The sequence below is a fragment of the Balaenoptera acutorostrata genome, chromosome 2, assembly GCF_949987535.1.
Source record: "Balaenoptera acutorostrata chromosome 2, mBalAcu1.1, whole genome shotgun sequence".
NCBI lineage: Eukaryota > Metazoa > Chordata > Mammalia > Artiodactyla > Balaenopteridae > Balaenoptera > Balaenoptera acutorostrata.
In genome coordinates, this window is record NC_080065.1 from 186,084,335 (window position 1) to 186,104,140 (window position 19,806).

Consider the following 19,806-nt stretch of genomic DNA (forward strand, 5'->3'; position numbering starts at 1 on the left):
ACTGTCCCCTCAGCCTTGTGTGGCGGGCCTGAGTGCCCACACGTGCCGCTGACTTCGGAAGGGGGATGGCATCTCCCAGTCTGGGCTGCCCGCACGAGCACCATTGTACCAGGCAGCGCCCTGGCGTCCAGCCCCGACTGGAGAGTGACCTTAGGTAGGGGGCCCCTCACCCAGGCCTGAGTCTCCTGGCATCTGTGCGATGAGGGTGGGGTCCTCGGCTGACCTGGGATTTCCTTTCCCTGCGGACCTCACTCCCCCCGGGGACCCCCCACACCTCTGGCCCATTCCTTCTCACCTCTGCCCCCTGCTGCCAGGCGAGACCCCTAAATTCCTCTCTTGCTGCCAGCCGCCATGGGACCTTGGGGTGCCCCCCGTGTACAACAGAGGTGCTCTTCGTCAGGGCCCCAGAGTGGGGGAGGAACGAGGCTGGGGCTTGGGAGGCACCCCCGATGCCTCCAGCGCAGGGCCCGTCCCCATCCTCGAAGGGCTCCCAGTCCAGAGGGCGGTGGGCCCAGGGAAGGGGTGGGCAGCCTGTGCCCCAGAAGGAAGGCACGCTCAGCCCTGCCCCTCTGCCTCAGCGACTGGGACCCCGAGACAGACCCCGGGTCCTGAGCCTCCAGGCATTTGCCAAAGATGATCTCACTGCATCCGGTGACTTCCTGTCCCGCCCCTGGGGAAACTGAGGCAGCTCCAGCGGCTGCAGCCAAGAACAGCCCCCAGTGGCACAGGAGGCCAAAGACTGCCAGTGCTCATCAAATGCTCAGTGAGGGAAACATGCAGAGCCGTCTGCCCCGTGGCCCTGTTTGCTGGTCAGGCTTCTCCTAAAAGCACGTGTGAGCGGCGTCCCTCTCTGGGGGCCTGGTCCCCTCTCCACAGCACATGCCACCCTCTCCTGTCCCCCAAGGCGCTGCCTGCGGACAATCCCGCACTTGCTGTCTGGACAATGAAACCAGCAGTCGTTCCCGAGCCCCAAGCGTGTGGGCGCCAGGGGTGCAGCAGGAAGGTGGGCGGAGCCCCAGCTGGGGTGCGGTGAGGACACACACAGACCCCGAGCCGGGGACAACCTCACGTGCCCTCCAACATGGAGCCCAGCCTCAGCAGCATCCCCAGAGAGGAACCAGCCTCATCGTCACCTCCTGTGCTGGCAGAACCCCCGGACCCATGTACACCGTCAGTGCCAACCACGTGGCCCAGTGAACAAGCAGGGATGTACATCCTTTGGACGAGAGAAGTTTAGATGGTGGGTGCCCGGGACCGAGGGCCCAGCGTGTCCAGCTGGGAGGCACACAGGACAGGCAGGGCATCCCAAGACCTCTGTAGACAGGGACTCTCCTGACTTCCTGGGCCCCAGTGCCCTCAGGGGTGTGCACGTGGTGCCCTCTGGTGGTGGCTGGAGGGAACGGCTGGCCAGCCTCAGCCCCTAGCCCCAGGGCTTCGGGGACCAGCGGGCTCAGTTCCTGTGAACTGGGGGGCATCTCCTCCAGGCTGTGCGGTGCAAGGCCCCCGTAAAGGAACCCCTACTCTCCCCGTGGGTGCTCAGGGAAACCAGACCTGCGGGTGACTCTTGTGACACACCTGGTCAGCAGACAGGGGGCAGCCTGGTCCAGCCCAAACCACCCCCCTTGCCCCCCACCCACCCCCGTCCCGGGGCTGTGGGATTTGCTGGGCAGAGGCCCTCTCCGTCCCACCTCAGAACCCACTGGGCCTCAAACCGGTGGCCGGGGGCCAAGTCCGTCAATTTTTGAGGCGTTGGTATGTTGTGATTTGTTTTTCCCAACATTGAAAAATGCAGACTTCACACGTGAGCCCAGATTTCTCGCTTCTCTGGAGATTTGGGAAGAGCTGGCCCAACACTCTGAGACCCCTGCCTCCCCCGACCAGTAGGTGGCTTGAGACCCTCACCCAGACCTGCAGGTCTGGCAGGGCTCCAGAGGGGGACATGGGGTGACTACAGCCCCTGGGTGTGGGAAAAGGGTCACCCTGGACAAGCCCTTTCCCCTCTGGCACTGTTTCCCCAGGTGTGCCCAGTGGGAGGCCTAGGTGGTACTTACCAGAGTCCCAGGGCTCCGCCCCACCTCCTATGACCTCCTGCTCCCTCACCCCCTTCAACCCCACCTATGCTTCCCCATTCGGCCCAGCTACCGGGATGCAGGTTGGGTAAGCAGGCAACCCCCTTCTCCCCCCGGGGGCTGGTGCAGAGCTGCTCCTGGGGTTCTCTGGGCTGCCCCCCATCCCCAGCTAGAGTCCCAAGAGGGGCACCCCGCCCCCACCCCAATGTGCCTCCGGACAGACTCGCAGCTCCAGAGCGAGGTCCCAGCTGCTCACCTGCCCCTCAGACCACCGAAGGCACCGGGAGCGTTCTGACCAGGACGGCTGGGTGCCTGGCAGCGGTGGCTAATGGCTGCCCATCCCGACCTGGGGGCCCGCGGGAAGGATGCCCTGGTTTTGTCCAGATACCCTCTGAAGGGCAGAAGCAGGCTTACAAGAACTGGAGAGCCAGTCCTGCTGCAGTGGTTCGTCCACCACTCCTGGCTTTACCCACCACCCAGCCCCCATGCAGCCTAACCTCATTACGCTTCACCGGCTGAACGCCCCACGAGCTTTCTTGGTGAGACCCAGGCTCGGCGCAGACAGGAGCCGGGAGAGGATGAGGGGTCACACTTTATTGGGGAGTAGGAAGGTAGGGTGGGGAGAGAGGCCCATCACAGTGGCTCCTGCTCTGAGAATAGCAGCAGACACCCTCTTCCTGGGTGTGTGGATGGGGCAGCGGTGAGGGTGACGCCCTCAGGGTGGCCACGTGCTCAGACCTGCAGTGACCCGACAGCACTGGCTTCTCGCGGCAGGATGCTTGGCACTGCGGCTCCGCCTGGGACCTTCTGTAAAGGGCAGGGACTTGGCTCTGGCCCCACACAACCGAGCAGCCTCAGGAGATGGATCTGGGGCGGGAGCCTCAGAAAAAGGGCCGTCTGTCCTCCACACCCAGACCAGGAGACCAACAGCCCAGGGGATGCGAGGGGACGGGTGGTGGGGGCGGCAGGGGCCTCAAACAAACCTCACGACTCCCCTGGGGGGCTCACGAGATGGTTAAAAAAGAAAAGCAAAGCCCCTAAGGGGCAGAATTCTACACACAGAAAACCCTAGCTTAGTTTTTCTTTAAAAAGGTGAGAAAACGTGATTTGAATGCACAACATGGTTTGCTTTTGCCAGGTGGGTTTCCGTAAGAGGAAAGGGCACGGGGTTGTGCAAACGCTGGGATGGGAGCCTGCAGACTCGTCCTGGTCCTGCGGGGAAGGGGAAGGGGAAGGGGCACTCGGACCAGCCTCAGGAGCAGGAGCCCCGGCCTCGGCCGCCCCGCCCTCCCCTCCCCTCCCCCCTCACCTCTCAGCTGGAGTTCCTCTGGCGAACGTTCTTGTCTTTGTCGTTCACGTGGTGCCCGCTGCTCTTCCTGGTGACGGGAGGACCAGACAGCTGCCCCTCATGCCTCCCAGCTCTGCCCAGCGACCCGCCCGCCCCCAGCAAGGCAGGGACTTACAGTGGCGCAGAGCCGGCGTCCTCATCTGTGCAGGTGCCACATGCAAGAGAGGAGAACGGGCTGTCAGCGGCGGGTCTGCACACCAGGCCACGCACCAGGCGGCCCCATCCCGCGGGGCCCTGCCCTCAGCTTCCCCGGCTGCAATGTGGGGGCCAGCCCGCCCCAGGCCACGCACCCTCACGTGAGCTGTCTGGGGTCTCAGTGTGAGGGGCACCTGGGGGCCCTGCCTGGCCCCCAGCCCCGCCCACGGGCAGGCGCCCCAGTGGCCCCATCACACAAGGCCAGGGGCTCGCTTGGTGCCACAGCCCTGGGCCCAAAGCAGCCTCCACAGGCGGAGACCAAGCCAATGGAGGAGCACTCACCGCGGAGGACGCCTGCTGGCAGCCCAGTGAGGAGGAGAGAGGGGCAGGTGAGGCCGTAAGGGCCGACAGACACCCCCAGCCAGGGAAGGGGGCGGGTGCCCCGGGGAGGCCCTGGGACACGGTGGCCAAGGGGGCTGACCCTCAGCCCCACACTCCCGGACAGCGGCCCCGGCCCCAGGGGTCCCCCCACCAGGAGGGGAGCAGAGGGTGTGTGGGGCCGGCTCACCATCTAGGACCTCGTCCGGCTTCCGCCGCTTCTCGTAGATGAAGATGATGGTGACCAGCACAAGCACCTCGGCCACAATGCCCAGGAAGGGCCAGAGGGCAGCGAAGCGGTTGCGTACGCGCAGCGTGATGACCGCCTGGCCAGCGCCCTCTGAGTTGGTGCCGTTGCAGACATACTTGCCGGGATCTGAGCTCAGGTCCAGGTCTGGGATATGCAGCTCCGTCCTGGTCTCCGAGGAGACCACGAAGAACTTGTTCTGGGAGCTGTTAGCGATGGCCTGGTCCCCAGAGTCGGTCATCTTGGACCACAGCCAGTCGACGACAGGCGGGAAGGAGTCCGACTTGCAGGCCAGCACCACAGTCTCCCCCTCGGTGGCGTGCTCCGACTTCTTCACCGCCTTGACGCTGGGGGGCCCTGCGGGGAGGAGGGCGAGCTGGAGTCTGACCCGGGGCCGCGGGGCCGGAGATGGAGCCGCCCCGCCCGCCTCCACCCCAGCCCCTCAGGCCCGGGGCCCCCAGGAGCCCACCCTTCACTTCCAGGTCGGTGCGGCCCGCATGCTCTGGGAGGAAGATGCAGGAGTACTGGCCCGAGCGGTCGTCCGAGTCCACGCTGCAGGCAGACGCGGTGAGCAGGGTGTGAGCCGAGAAGCTTCTGTCCAAACCCTGCCGGGCAGGGGCGGGGGGCGGGGGGGGTGTCTCCCGGGGGAGGAGGGACCAGGAGGTGCAGGGGCGGCAGGCGGCTTACCCCACACCCACATCCAGGAGCCCTGGGCTTCCAGAGCCGCTCCTCCCCCCAGACAAGGCTCCGCAGTGGCGCCGGCGGTGCTCAGAACCCAGCAAGCCAGGAACCGGGGTCCCCAGTGCGCCGCAAGGAAGGACGGGTCTTGGAGGTGGTGAAGTCTGGCAGCCACTGGACCCTCCCTGCATCCCGGGCCTCGGCCGTCTCCAAACCCCCATCTGAGCCCGTTCCCAACATCTTTCCAGAGCCAGCCCACCGACTACAACCTCCGTACTCGCTGACCAGAGGCCCCTGGAGACCAAGCAGGCCCCGCCCTTTCCTGCTGGGGCAGCCTCACTCACTCGTACTCCGTCCTCAGGCCGGGCAGCGCATCCTCCTTCAGCACCTTGCCCCCCTTCACCCAGCGGTGGCCCACAATCTCGGTGGCGCTGTGATTCAAGGCGCATGTGAGGCGGGTTCTGGAGCCATCATCATCTATGGAAGTCCAGATCCTGCTCCCTGGGCAGCCAAAGAAGAGAAGAGAATGGCGTCAGGGGAGAACCCAAAGAGTCTGCCACTTCTCCCATCCCAACTCCCCAGAGGGAGAGAAGCCAGGGCTGGTACCCAGGGCCCAGAACCGCATGGGGCTCCTGGAAGGCCCTCCCCTCGGGGTCTGGGGCAGGATTCTGCCAGGAATTGTCCTAACTGGCTGGGCCTTGGGCGTGGGAACAGCAGCAGCGCCCACCCTGGTCCCAGAACAAGGACCAGGGCAGCGACTGCTGGGTCCAGCCCCGCAGCCCCAAAAGGCCTTTTCGGAAAGTTGAAGTCCATCACCGCCCAGGTCACCACCCCCGCTCTGGGTAGTCTTGCATGTTCCCCCTCTCTCCCACAACCAAGGCAAGGCCACCCGGGGTGGGTGGGACAGGTGTGCTCAGGCCACGGGGGCCAGGGGGCTGCAGCGGCCCCGTCCTGGAGGTGCCTGCTTCCCAGAAGGCCGCATGTGCCACAAACCTCCATACAAATGACAGTCTGTCCTCCTGCCTGGGACACTGGGGCGACTCCCAGCAGCCCTTCCCCTCAATTTCCAACCAGGCAAGCCTCCCCATTCAATACGACCTTCTCTTTACGAACCAAAATGTAAAGCCAGTTAGAACCAGACAGTGAGAAGCACGCTGACAGTTCTGGAGCCAGGAGACTGGGCTTGAGCTGGGGAGGGCTCCTCTCCAGGGACCAGGGGCAGGAGACCCCAGACCTCTGGGCGTTCAGGGAGGGGGCCAGGACGGCAGACCAGAATGAGGACCCCTTTGCTGGGGGTCAGGCCGCACCTCCAGATGCTGACCTTCAGTGAACGTCCACACCAGAGCCCTATCCCAGGGCTGGGAGCAGGTGTCCTGGGGATACTCCTGTCAAGCCACCCGGGATCCCGGGGCAGCACAGGGCTGCCCGCGCTGTCCTTGGGGACAGTGGGGACTTTATAAAGCCGGGTCCAAGGCACAGTGGTGTCTACCAGGTAGCGCCTGTTTCTCCAGAACCGTCACCCGAGGCGACCCTTGGAGAAGGCCACGCCCACAGGACTTGGGCACAGAGGGAGCCGGCCCAGAGGCCTCTGGCATAAAATGAGGTGAAAGCAGAATCCAGGACTGCACTGGAACAGTTCAGCCAGTAGGAAAGCAGCCAGGCTGCGGGCCCCAACACCCACCGGGCAGGCCGCCACCCCGGACTCCCGCTTCCTCACTGGGGTCACACGGTGACTTCTGACGACACAACTGTGTGAGCACAGACAAAGCACATGAAGCTAAGCAGAATGATCGCAGGTCACGACCCCCGGCTGGACTTGGCACCAGGAACCCTCCGGCTGACGCCCAATAGTCCAACCCAGAGGCAAGATGTCCTGACAGCACGAGAAGATGGTGTCCGGCCGCACAGGACAGCAGAGCCTGCTCGAGCTCCCCCGTCCTCATGGACTCCTTAGTCGCTAAGAAAATTAAAGCTCAAATCCCAGGACAGACTTCACAGCTGGGCCGCTTTCTGGAACGACTGCGGGCAGAGCACACATCTCCTTGGGCATCTGAGATCGCGCCTGGGCCTGTGTGTTAGGTCCTGGGTGGGCTGGCCGCACGCAGGCCCCAGCGCCCCGGCTGCATTCTGGTCCGGGGGACGCCAGCCTCCTTCGGGTGGTAGAGGCGGGACCCGAGGCCAGCGCGTGCACAGAACACGTGCAGGGCCTGGCGGGGCCTCTTCCTGAGTCGCCAGCCCTCACCGCCCCGCCTCCGGCCACCTGCTGGCTCTTTCTTCAAAAGGGGACAGGATGTCTCAGAAGTCCGGGCCAGCAGGGACTGAAGCAAAGGAGGCCCCTCTGCAGCTCCAGGTGCTCCCCGCTCCTGGGGGCACACCCGCAGCAGTGCCCGCACGTGTGCATGGACACGTAGGTGCAGAGGCACACGCGGCACATGCGTGTGCACCGGCCGTGTAGGAGAGCACACCTGGCTGGCCACAAGGCCCCGGGGACAGGCCGACCTTCACGTCCGCCCACTGGCAACTCAGGCCTCAGGCCAGGCGGTTACAGGCAGACAGGGGCGTGAGGCTGGACCTCTGCGTCACTTTCACCAAAGGCCTCCGGAAACCCGCATTTCTCCGTCAAGATTTCCCAAGACTGCAGAACCAGCAGCTCCGTACAGAGCTGGGAGGTGAGTCAGGGCAGGAAGTGAGGCCAGAGGTGGCGCTTCGCCCAGACAGGGCCTGCCTCTGCACCCTAGAGCCTCGGACAGGGGTGCTCAGGCAGGTCTCACCCAGGCCCCACCCTGCCTCCTGGAGGAGAGAGGAGTGCCCGCAGGTCTCCTCCAGGTGGCAGCAGGGCGGGGCCTCAGCTCTCAGAGAGGGGCAGAGGTGGGCCCCAACTCCACCCCTCCCAGGGGTCTGCAGAGGCCAACGGGCTGGCCAGCCTCGCCCGGGAGGGCCCTCCCTGCCTGAGGCCCCGCAGGCCGCAGGCCAACACCCCGGTCCTGGCCAGAGGGACACACGCAGCGAGGGAGCCAGCCCATCCGCCCCAGTCATCTGCCACAGGCCGGTCACCCATCCTCAACAGGCCGGGTCACTCCAAGGTGGGTACCGGGTTGTGGCCCCCAGAGCCACCCCAGAGACTGCTGCCACTGGGGATGTAACATCTGTGACACTGACAGGTCACTGGGACAGGGCCATTAGAAAGAATGCCTCAAAATGCTCCTCAGGGGGCGGTGACGGAAAAAGGGTGAAAAGCCCACCCTCCACAACCCCCAGCCACGCCCAGCGCCCAGGAGGCCCGGGGCAGCACCCCAAAAACTCACAAGGGCCCCGGCCGTGCACAGGCAGGCCCTCCCAGAGCCCTGGGAACCCGAGAGCGCCTGACCCTCCTTCCCAACCATGTGACTGCAACCCATGTTTTCAAGTAAAGTCACCTTCATCTAAAAACAGCCACCCCTCCTCTGTGCCCACTCGGCAGCCGGGCTGGGCGGGGCGCAGGGCCAGGCAGGCCTTGGGTACACATCCTGGAGGGAGCTATCGGAACGAGGCGGTGGCCAGGAGAGACCGCCTCTGGGAGGCCAGCCCCGGGCTGCTCACCCCTCCAATCCTGCGGGCTCGGGGCTCCGGCCCCTCACCCAAGGCTCAGAGAGGGACCCAGTTAGCAAGTCCGTGCCTGCCCACCAGCCGCGCCAGGACCACAGGGCCCTGCACAGCCTGGAGAGCAGGGCTCTCCCAGCAGGAGGACCAACCTGGGGCCTCAGGCGATGGGGGCACCGAAGACACCTGCTCCAGCAGAGTCCCCTGAGGCAGGTTTCTGGAGAGCTGACCTGGCCAGGAAAGGCAAACACTGCCACGAACTCACTCACCCCAGGCAGAAAAAGGACGCGTGACCCAGACTTTCAGGTCTTTCCCAGAGTCCCTGGGAAAGGTGGAAAGTGAAAAAGGAGGACAAGGCACAGATACAGTCCCAGGGGGATTCAGATGGCGTAAATAAACCAGGACCGCCCACTGCACACACTCACGTGGTGTGAGTGTGTAAGAGCAACCCCACAGACAAGGGTGATGGATCGGAGGAGCTGTGCCCCCACCAGAACACCGAGGGCCCTCCTTCCCCGCTGGCTGGCGAGGGCTGCGTCTAAAGGGCTCAGGCTGCCAGGCACTCACCTTGCCTGCCAGGGGCCTCGTCCACAAGGCGGTCAATAAATGGCCGTTTTGATTATGAGGCAAAAGAAAGAGGCGAACTGAGATCTAAAAGTAGGTCAGCAGTAAGCCGGTGAAGCTTCTCTAAGGGGCAGCCCCTCCCATGCCCTAGGGCAGCTGCCACCCCCTTCAGAGCCCACCTGCTCCTGCTTCCCTTGTGGGAAGAGCCCCAGACCCTGCTGGTCTGCACTTTGTTCTCTACACGCTGGTCACTATAAATCGTTAACCCAGAACCAAACGGGAAGTCGCGCTCCATACAGGAAAAAAAATCTCTTTCAGGCAAAAGAGAAGCTGCCCTGCTTTCTCCCAGGAAAGCACGCCTTAACCCATTTTGCTGTGAGCATTCTCTAAACCACGTCTGCCCACCCAGCAGGCTGCGCTTCCCGTGAGGAGCTCCGTTTGAGAGTCTGTAAAAACAGTCCCCCCCACAGCTCCTGCTCTGAGCCGGGGGGCTCACGGTGACCTTAGAACACCTCCCCTCCCGGCCGGGGCCTCCGTTTCCATCCCTGTAAAAACAGGAAGGTGGACCAGCCTCCACCTTCTTCTGGGCCCCGAAATCAGACAAAAACGAAAGAAGCATAGTGTATGCCTCCCCACAAGGGTTTAAGTGTTCGGGCGACTCCAAGGACAAGTGCAGAGCCAGAGCGAGACACGGGACCTAAATCCCGGGAAGAAGGACAATCCCTCCGGCCGGAAAGCCGACCCGGCTCAGGGGCCGTCACGTGCCTGTGTGCCCGCGCCCCCGTGAGGACAATAGCCCACCTCCCGGATGACAGCCAGGGCCTGGGTGCCCGGGGGCTCCCCTGCGGCCCCCGCCCAAGCACTCCGAGCAGGAAAGTCCCTCCTAAGCTGCCTCGCGCAGATCGGTTTCAGCTCGGAGTCTCCCTCCCCATCCCCCAGGCGGGGTCTCCCTCCACCGGCCGGGTTCTCCTCCCTCTCGCCCGGCCTGGGGTCTCCCCTGGAGCAGAGGGCGGGCCACCCCCAGCCAGGCCAGACCACCAGCAGGCTTCGCGCCCCCTCCCCAAGGTCCTTACCTGCCCCGAAGTCGCCCTGAGCGCTCAGCAGCACAAGCCCCAGCACCACGAGCCTCACAGCCTCCATGTCCCGCCGTCCCGCCGTCCCCGCGCAACCGCCGCCCGCGGCGCTATAAGAACCGGACAGCCGCCGGTCGCGCGCACGCAGGCGGCGTCGCGGGGCGGGGCGCGCACGGTGAGTCGGCCACCACCTGCGCACGCGCGCGGACGCATGTACGCACGCGCGGACCCGGCCGACTCGCGCTACGGAAGCCGAATGGGCGGCACCACGTGACCACCCAGGTGGGCCACGCGCTGCGGCCAGGGGCGAGGCTACGTTGCTAGGAAACGGGGCGGGGCCTGCGAGACCGGGCGGGGGCCAGCTCTCTTTCCAAGTTTAAGATCTTAACTTTACGCTCAAAGTGTAAATTGCTCAACTTATGTGTACTTTGCCATAGTGCAAAAAATTTAAAGAGGATCGAGGGAGGCGATGGGGATCCCTGTGAACAGGTGGGATGTGTCCCCTGGGGTGAGGCTGCCAGATTTAGCAAATAAAAATAGCTGGACAGCAGTTAAGTTTGAGTTTCAAGCAGAGAATGAGTAATTTCTTAGTGTAAGTGTCCCGTGCGGTGTTTGAACACAGTTTTGCAAGGAAAGTATCACCATTTACCTGATTCAAATGTAACTGGCCGTCCTGTATTTGGCTGGAACACCTACGCTGAGGTCCCCGTGTTTTACAACAAATACTTCTAAAAATGACAAAATACTTTCAAACAAAACCAGGGTATGCAGTCTTTGTGACCTTGGATTAGGCAATGGTATCTTACATATGTCACCAGAAGCACAAGCAACAGCAACAAAAAATCAGATAAATTGGAATTCATCAAAATTTAAAACTTGTGCTTCAGAGAAGAAAGTGAAAAGACAACCCAAGGAATGGGAGAAAATACTGGTAAATCATGTATCTGATAAGGGACTTGTATCTAGAATATATAAAGAACACTTACAACTCAACTCTTTTTTTTTAACTCAAGTTAAAAAAAAAATTTTATTTTTTTGGCTCCTGCATGGGGGATCTTCGTTGCCGCGCGTGACGTCTTCGTTGCGGCGAGCAGGATCTTTTTTTTTTTTTTATTGCGGCTTGTGGGCTCTTCATTGTCGCATGTGTGCTCTTAGTCGTGGCATGCAGGATCTAGTTCCCTGACGAGGGATGGAACCCGGCCCCCCTGCATTGGGAGCATAGAGTCTTAACCACTGGACCACCAGGGAAGTCCCTTAACTCTTAAAAAGGACAAATAACCCAATTAAAAAATGGACAAAGGATCTGAAAACACATTTCTCCAAAGAAGACATGCAAATAACATTAGCACATGAGAACTTGCTCAGGGGAAGGCAGGCAGAAACCACAGTGAGACACCACTTCACACCCACCACGATGGCCCTCATCAGAAGGGTAGAAAATAACAAGATGAGGAAGTGGAACCCTGGGCAGGGCTGGTGAGGAGGTGAAATGGTGCAGCTGCTCCTCAAAAGGTTAAACGGAGTGACCACCTGACCCAACAATGCCAGTCCTAGGTGTGTGCCGCAGAGAACTGAAAACTCACGTCCATACAGAAACTTCCACTGCAGTGTTCACAGCAGCACAACAGCCAAAAAGTGGAACAGCCCGAATGCCCATCAATGGGTGAATGAATAAAGAAAATGTGGTCCCTCCACACACTGGAATGTCACTCAGCCAGGAAAAGGGGTGAAGCCCTGACACTCGCTACCACGTGGATGGACCCTGAGAACACGATGCTCAGTGAGAGAAGCCAGACACAGAAGGACACACGATGTGTGTGATTCCATTGATGGGAAATGTCCAGAACAGGCAGATCCACAGGGACAGACAGTGGGTTCGTGGTTGTCGGGGCTGGGGAGGGGGAGGGGGTGACTGCTCACGGGGACGGCGTTGCTTTTTAGGGTGATGAAATGTTCTAAAACTGATTGTGATGCTGAGTGCTCAACTCTGTGAATGTACCAGAACTGTTTACGCTTTCATGGGTGAATTGTATGGTATGTGAATCATCTCAATTAAAAAATGGGGTGATGTCGATCAGGGGGCACCGCTTTAGATGAGGGGCCAGGTGGCCTCTTGGAGGTGACGACATTGGAGGTGACACGTGTATGAGGAGGGGCAGCAGCCCCTGGAGGGCTGAGCTGTGAGTCTGGGAGCAGCCTGTCGGGGGCAGCGGGAGGCAGCTGGAGGAGGAGCCTGGACAGAGCCGGCTCAGGGCCCGGGATCCTGGAGGAAAAGGCTGGAAGGGTGTGGCAGAGGGGCCAGGACAGAGGCCTCTCCTCCTGGAGATTCACTGGCAGGCTCAGCAAGGCTGCACGGAGCGGGGCCGAGAGGGACGTGCGGGAGGAGGGGGGCAAGCAGCCAGCTGGCCTCAAAGCACCTCCGGGCCTGGGCGGATCTCCGTGCCCCCGTCGGCCCAGAGCCGGGCTGAGGGCGGATCTCGTGGGAAATCGTGGGGTTGCCAGAACACAGTGGTGCCTCCCTGCCCCCTCCCTCCTCAGCTGGGTCCTGGCTCCAGCCGGGTCAGGAGGGTCCCATGTCCCCTTCTGCTTCTAAGAAGAGGCCTTTCAGGATCAGCCCAGGCAAGGGTGGCCAGATTCAGCAAATAAAAACACACGACACCCAGTTACATTTGAATTTCAGATTTGCAAAAAATCACTAATTATTTAGTATAATATATCCCACACACTATCTGCTGTATACTTACACTAAAAACGATCTGTTGTCTATCTGAAATTCAGATGTCACTGGTTGTCCTGCAGCCCTGTGTTCCACGGGGCACCTCTGACCCTGCCTGTCGAAAGCAGCCGATCCGGTCACCCTTAACTCTCCTCTTCGCCCCCCCAACTCTCTGTCCTTGTGTGCACCCCGTGCACACCCCGTGCTCCTTGCCGGCTGTGCGTGCGCGCAGGGACACGCACAGTCGGCAAGGCCTGGGCTTGCGGGCACCCCTAATCGGCCATGGGAGAGCCAGGATCCTCCCTGGGTCTCCCCCACTGGCCTCTGAGGCCTGCGGGCGCCTTGGGAGCGGTCCAGAGATCCACAAACAGAAGGGCAAGGAAAGCGCCTCCCAGCTCTGCTGTTGGCACAGACGGGCCACCGCTGGCTCTAGCCAGGCAGGAAGAAGGAAGAGCCAAACTCCTCCCTGGGGCCCGGCCCCGCCGACCCTCGGGCCTCAGCGCCCTCACCTCCCCCGCGCTTGGCTCCAGCCTTGCTGGCACTGTCCCTGGCCCGAGCCTTTGCCTGGCTGTGCCTGTCACCCGGCACGCCTTCCCGGGTCTGCGCCTGGCCCTTCCCACCTGGCCCTGGCTGCCCCCGAGCCGTCCTTTCTCCGGGCCTCAGACTCAGGACACCAGCCACCGTCCCGTCCCTGGATGTCTGCTTTGGTTTGTTTGCTTCCTACTTCTTCCTATGAAAGGTTTTGAACGCAAAGACAAGGGGAGAGAAAACATGAGGGTTTTATTCTCTGTCACACCCGTCTGTCCATTGCTAAAATGTTCCAGCTTAAGGTTTCTGTTTTTTTAAAAAAATAATGTATTTATTTATTTATTTATTTTTGGCTGTGTTGGGTCTTTGTTGCTGCCTGCCAGCTTTCTCTAGTTGTGGCGAGCGGGGGCTACTCTTCCTTGTGGTGCGCGGGCTTCTCATGGTGGTGGCTTCTCTTTGTTGCAGAGCACGGGCTTCAGTAGTTGTGGCACGCGGGCTCAGTAGTTGTGGCTCGCGGGCTCTAGAGCGCAGGCTCAGTAGATGTGGTGCACCGGCTTAGTTGCTCCGCGGCATGTGGGATCTTCCCGGACCAGGGCGCCAGCTCGAACCCGTGTGCCCTGCATTGGCAGGCAGATTCTTAACCACTGCGCCACCAGGGAAGTCCCCAGCTTAAGGTTTTCAGTGCATTTTTCTGAGAGGGTGGAGTTTGAAATCCAGCCCTTCCCCAGGTGGTGACTGGTGGTGAGGGTGTGGATTTTATGCTGAGGAGCCCTGGGAGGGATCCGAGCGAGGGAGGGTCTTAGTCTTCTATCTTCCTTGTGTTGTAGACGGGTCCGGGGCTGGGGGGAGAGGGTCCTGGGCAGGGAAGGCGTGGAACTGGGGGTACAGGATGGTGCAGTGGTTGCTTCCAGACCTGAGAATGGGGCCTTCCTTATTTGGAAAAAACGTCTTTGCAGATGTAACTAAATTAAGGGTCTTGACATGAGCTCATGCTGGATGAGGATGGCCCTGAATCCAATGACCTTATAAGAGACAGACACAGGGATTTCCCTGGTGGTCCAGTGGTGGAGACTCTGCCTTCCAATGCAGGGGGTGTGGGTTTGATCCCTGGTCGGGGCACTAAGATCCCACATGCCTCGGGGCCAAAAAACCAAAACATCAAACAGAAGCAATACTGTAACAAATTCAACAAAGACTTTAAAAATGGTACACATCAAAAAAAAAAAAATCTTTAAAAAATAAAAATAAAATAAAAAATCGGAGACAGACTCAGAGGAGAAGCCACGTGAAGATGGAGACAGAGGCTGGGGTGATGGGACCACAGGCCCAGGACACCAAGGACCGTGGGCCACACCAGGAGCTGGGAGGGGCGGGAAGGACCCCCCACCCCCCGCTCCCCGGAGCAAGCACAGCCCTGCCCACACCCCGTCTCAGACTTGTGGCCTTCAGAACCGTGAGAACATAATTTCTGCTATGTAAGCAGCCTAGCTTGTGGCGCTCTGCTGCAGCGGCCCCAGGAGATGGTACAGAGGGTTGGGTGGTCGGTTCCTTTAGCGCTGGGGTTGACTGACATGGCCGGCGGGCTGGGCAGGGCGGACGCCAAGCTGGGAGCCAGGGAGCCTCCCTGCAGGCTGGGGCCAGTCCAGCCCCGGCTTCAATGGCAGACACGCCCGGGAGGGATTTACAGAAGCTGCTGCCCTCTGACCTCCTTTGGCTTCTCCTCCTTAACTACTGCTCTCCCTGGAAAAGTGACAGGCGGTTCCCCCAGATGAACGTGGCTGGGGGCTGGTGATCTTTCCTAGCGAACAAGTCCGATAGGTAAAAACAAGACAAAACAAAACAGAACAAAGCATCTGAAAGTGAGAGATGATCCAGCCTCCCCTCAGCCTCCCCCGCCGAGATGGCGGAGAATTCAGAGATTCTTTCCCTGCACAGTTGTGATGCACAATGTCCTGAACACCTGGGGCGCTGCTTTCAACGGAAGCCCTCCCTGCGCCTCGTGGGGGCTGAGCTTTAAGGTGTTCTGGCGTTTCAAGGTTTCCTCACCCTGTTTGCTGATGTCTTTGTCCTGGTGGAACAAGGGGAGGGTTCTCTGTTCCTCAGCAGTTTATTTTGAGAAGTCCTCAAACCTACAGAGGCACCCTGGGGACAGCAGCCCCCTGCACCTGGATTCTCAGCCAGGGGCCTTGGCCACGTGCGTGCCCCAACCCCTTCCTCTGTCTCTGTCTCTCTCTGTCCCTCTCTCTCTGTCTCTCCGTCTCTGTCTCTGTGTTTCCCTCTCACATTTTCCAGAACCATTTGCGCGTGAGGACACCACCGCCTTCACCCTAAGACGCGGCACGAAGGCTGGGATCCGAAGACCCGTCTGAGGTCTCCCTGTAAATTAATGTTGGATCTTCCCTGCGGTCCAGTCTCCCTGAAGGCCCCGACCTCAGCCCTTATGGCAATTTTTCCCCAGGCCCTGGGGACTCTGCATTGAGCTGTCCTGTTGCTTTCCTGGCCCTTATTCCAGGACACAACACAGTTGCTGTGAGCGGCCAGGTGTAGGGTTGGTTTTGGGAAACGCATTCCCTGCAGGGTTCCTCTCCCACCATCCCCCAACCCCCAGCCGGTCAGCTGAAACCGGCAGAGACCAGAGACCCCGCCCAGCCCTGCCACTCGCTCGTGCCCTTTGACCCCCTGTGGTGGTGCCCTGCTGCCTTGAGTCCCCCAGCATGTCCTGCTGCCAGTGCCTCACTCTGTCCCTTTAAGGCGCTCAGGCTCCTGTTCACCTGGGCGTGGGGTGGGGCTCAGCTGGGCGAGAGGCAACAGCTGTGGAGGAAGATAAGCTTCCCCCTCCAGGGCGCCGGGCCCCCAAACACCGCCTGGCCTCCACTGATCTCCGTCCAGCTGGAGTCACCCCAGGTCCCTGCCGCCGGCCCTCCCCCCTCCCAATCAGGGACTTACTGGAGGATGGCGCAGATCCCTGAAAACTGCAGCGTCCGGTGGCCCTGGTGGCGGTGTGGTGCCGAAATCCTTCCGCAGCTGAACTGCGGGAAGGCGGCGGCCAGAGAGGGCAGCCGCGCACCCACAGCAGCCAAGGGCGCCGGGACAGCCCACGTGTCCCTCGACGGATAAATGGACAAATGCCATGTGGTCCCTCCACACATGGGAACGTCACTCAGCCTGAAAAGGAGAGAAGCCCTGACACTCGCCACCACGTGGACGGACCCTTAGAACACGATGCTCAGTGAGAGAAGCCAGACACAGAAGGACACACAGGGTGTGATTCCATTGACGGGAAACGTCCAGAACAGGCAGGGAACGTGCAAAGTGCCAACCGTGCCGGCTCTAGAGGTGGGGGATACCGCTGCTCTCTGCAGGGTCTTCAGCTTTTCTGCAGGCTGGAAGATGCACACAGGAAAGGCTGGGGTGCGTCCAGTGGGGTCAGATGCTCAGCCCTCTCCCTTTGCTGGGAGTGCAGTGAGTGCGGCGCTGGCTTTGTGAGGCCCCAGACCTTCAGAGACAAGCCGAGGCCCCTCCATCGGGGCTCCCCAACCCCGCATGCTGCCATGGGGGGCTCACCATCTGTGGGGTATCCCGGGCACCGTGGGGTGTGGAGCGGCCTCTCTGGCCCCATGTTCTCAACGCTGGAGCCCCCAAGTCCGAGGGACCACAGACGTCCCCAGTTGTGGCCCCGTGTCCCTGGGACAGAATTGCCCCAGGTGAGACCCCTGGTCTACAGGAGCGTGGAGATGTGAGCGGGGTGCTCGATGGAACACCCTGTGGGAATGGTGTGGATGGCCAGGCGGGAGGACTGTCACACTTGGTGTTGAGGGAAGGACCCGGGCACAGAGCAGCCTCCTCGGGGACACACAGCAGGCAGGACCCATCTCGGGGATGGGAATCCGGCGGTGGGAACCTTGCTGGGGAGGGGGCTTGGGGGGCTCCTGCTCTGTTTGTCGACCTAGGCGCTGGTTACACAGGGCTGTTTGCCTGGGGTGTTTGTCAAGCACCCAGCAATCCTCCTATGCCCAGAGGACGCCATCCTGAAGATTTAACTCAGTTCTGACCCTCTCTGCCCAGAGTCGGTGCAGACCCCCAGGTTACAGGCCAGCCCCACAGGTCTGCCCCCACCCCACACACCCATCCCAAGTCCACCATGTCCCCTGAGCTTCTGCCTGACCAGCTATTGGGGTTCCTGCCACCCATCTCCTCGGGTTTGATTAACTTGCTAGAGCAAACAAATGGGACCTGATTAAACTTAAAAGCTTTTGCACAGCAAAGGAAACCATCAACAAAACGAAAAGACAGCCCACAGAACGGGAGAAAATATTTGCAAACGAAGCGACCCACAAGTGATTAATCTCCAAAATATACAATCAGCTCATGTGGCTCAATATAAAAAAAACAAACAACCCAATCGAAAAATGGGCAGAAGATCTAAATAGACATTTCTCCAAAGAAGACATACAAATGGCCAACAAGCACATGAAAAGATGCTCAACATTGCTAATTATTAGAGAAATGCAAATCAAAACTACAATGAGGTGTCACCTCACACCAGTCAGAATGGCCATCATCAAAAAGTGTATAAGTAGTAAATGCTGGAGAGGGTGTGGAGAGAAGGGAACCCTCTTGCACTGCTGGTGGGAATGTAAATTGGTGCAGCCACTATGGAGAACAGTATGGAGGTTCCTTAAAAAACTAAAAATAGAGTTGCCATATGATCCAGCAATCCCACTCCTGGGCATATGTCCAGACAAAACTCTAATTCGAAAAGAAACATGTACCCCTATGTTCATAGCAGCACTGTTTACAATAGCCGAGACATGGAAGCAGCCTAAATGTCCATTGACAGAGGCATGGGTAAAGAAGATGTGGTACATATACACAGTGGAATATTACTCAGCCATAAAAAGAATGAAATAATGCCATTTGCAGCAACTTGGATGCAACTAGAGATGATCATACTAAGGGAAGTAAGGCAGACAGAGAAAGACAAATACCATATGATATCACTTATATGTGGGCTCTAAAAAGATGATACAAAATGAACTTATTTACAAAACAGAAACAGACTCACAGACATAGAAAACAAACTTATGGTTACCAAAGGGGCATGGTGGGGGGGGATAAATTAGGAGTTTGGATTAACAGATACACACTACTATATATAAAACAGGTAATCAACAAGGACCTACTGTATAGCACAGAGAACTCTGCTCAATATTCTGTAATAACCTATATGGGAAAAGAATTTAGAAAAGAATGGATATGTGTATATGTATAACTGAGTCACTTTGCAGTACACCTGAAACTAACACGACATTATAAATCAACTCTACTCCACTATAAAATAAAAATTAAAAAAAAAAAATTTGCTAGAGCAGCTCACGGAACTCAGGGAAGCACCTACCCCTGTTTTCCAGTTTATTCCATAGTAAAGGGCATGACCAAGGATACAGATGAGCAGATGAAAAAGCATAGAGGGTGGGTCCAGAGAGTACCAAGGGGGGGGGGGTGCGCCCCCTCTCGGCCCACATGTGGCCTGGGTTCCTCACATCTCTTTGTTCCAGAGTTTTCCTGGGGCTGGGTCTACCACCCCCTCCTTTCCCTGCCTCCCTACCCTAGGCTGGCAGGTGGGGTTGGAAGTGGCTTCTAGCCCCGTCCCTCAGGTTGAAAGGTGTGGTTGAAAGGGGCTCATTGACATAAACTCAGGTGTGGTTGAAAAGGGCTCATTACGAGGGTTTTAGGAGCTCTTTGCTGGGACTGGATGAGGGCCAAAAGTGGATATCGCAGTTTGGTTTCTGGAAGGAAAGTCATTGGGCTGTTGTGACCTGGGTGCATTCTGTACACAGGTGACACCTCCATAAACAGTTAAATGTTAACGAGGCACTTGCCCCTCCCAGACCCATCAATCTTGGGATGGGTTATCCAATCATAAGAAAAACATCAGAGAAAAAAAATCTCCAGAGAGGGCTGCTCTCCAAAACCCCTGACCTGTGTCCCCACCCCCAACTGCCCAGGGCATCAAACGAGGCACGTCTGAGAAACCATCACAGCCCAGAGGGGTCCCAGAGAGGCCTGAACATCTCAGGGTACCCTGAGGGGTCCTGGAGCCTAGAGGACTTCAGGGGAACCCGAGGAGATGTGAATAAATTATGGGCTTCGGTTGAGAATAATGTATCAAGATTGGTTCATTGTGACACGTATCATGATAATAACCATGTCTACCAAAGGGGAAGGGACACCCGGGGACTCTGTGCTATCTTCATTGCTTTTCTGTAAATATAAAACTGTTCTGAAAAATAAAGTCTATTTTAAAAAAAAAGATAAAGAAGCTTTAGCAGTTTGGAAAAGAAGAGAGAGAGGTGGTCTCTGTCTTCCTCCTCCTCCTTTTCATCCTTCCTTCTCTCTGGCTCTGAAATAAAGATGGCAAGGGTTTCCTAAAGCAACTTAACACTTTGCAGGAGGCCTGGAACTCAGTCTGTGCTCAGTAGACAAGAAAT

The 19,806-nt window shown here is 59.2% G+C and overlaps 1 protein-coding gene across 2 annotated transcripts; it reads right to left on the minus strand.

Annotated features, from left to right (window-relative positions):
* Positions 1 to 2,643: 2,643 nt before the first annotated feature.
* On the minus strand, positions 2,644 to 10,230 carry BSG (basigin (Ok blood group)). 2 transcript variants are annotated; one of them, XM_007176649.3, is made up of 7 exons: positions 10,072 to 10,230; positions 5,200 to 5,356; positions 4,647 to 4,729; positions 4,121 to 4,534; positions 3,533 to 3,557; positions 3,379 to 3,445; positions 2,644 to 2,876 (listed from the first exon to the last, which is right to left on the minus strand). In XM_007176649.3, exons 1-6 carry the CDS (start codon positions 10,136 to 10,138, stop codon positions 3,382 to 3,384), a joined length of 810 nt encoding a protein of 269 aa, XP_007176711.1. In that variant the 5' UTR covers positions 10,139 to 10,230; the 3' UTR covers positions 2,644 to 2,876; positions 3,379 to 3,381. The 2 variants fall into 2 exon arrangements, with proteins under 2 accessions (XP_007176711.1, XP_057397546.1); XM_057541563.1 differs by having other exon boundaries at positions 2,644 to 3,281.
* Positions 10,231 to 19,806: the final 9,576 nt, after the last annotated feature.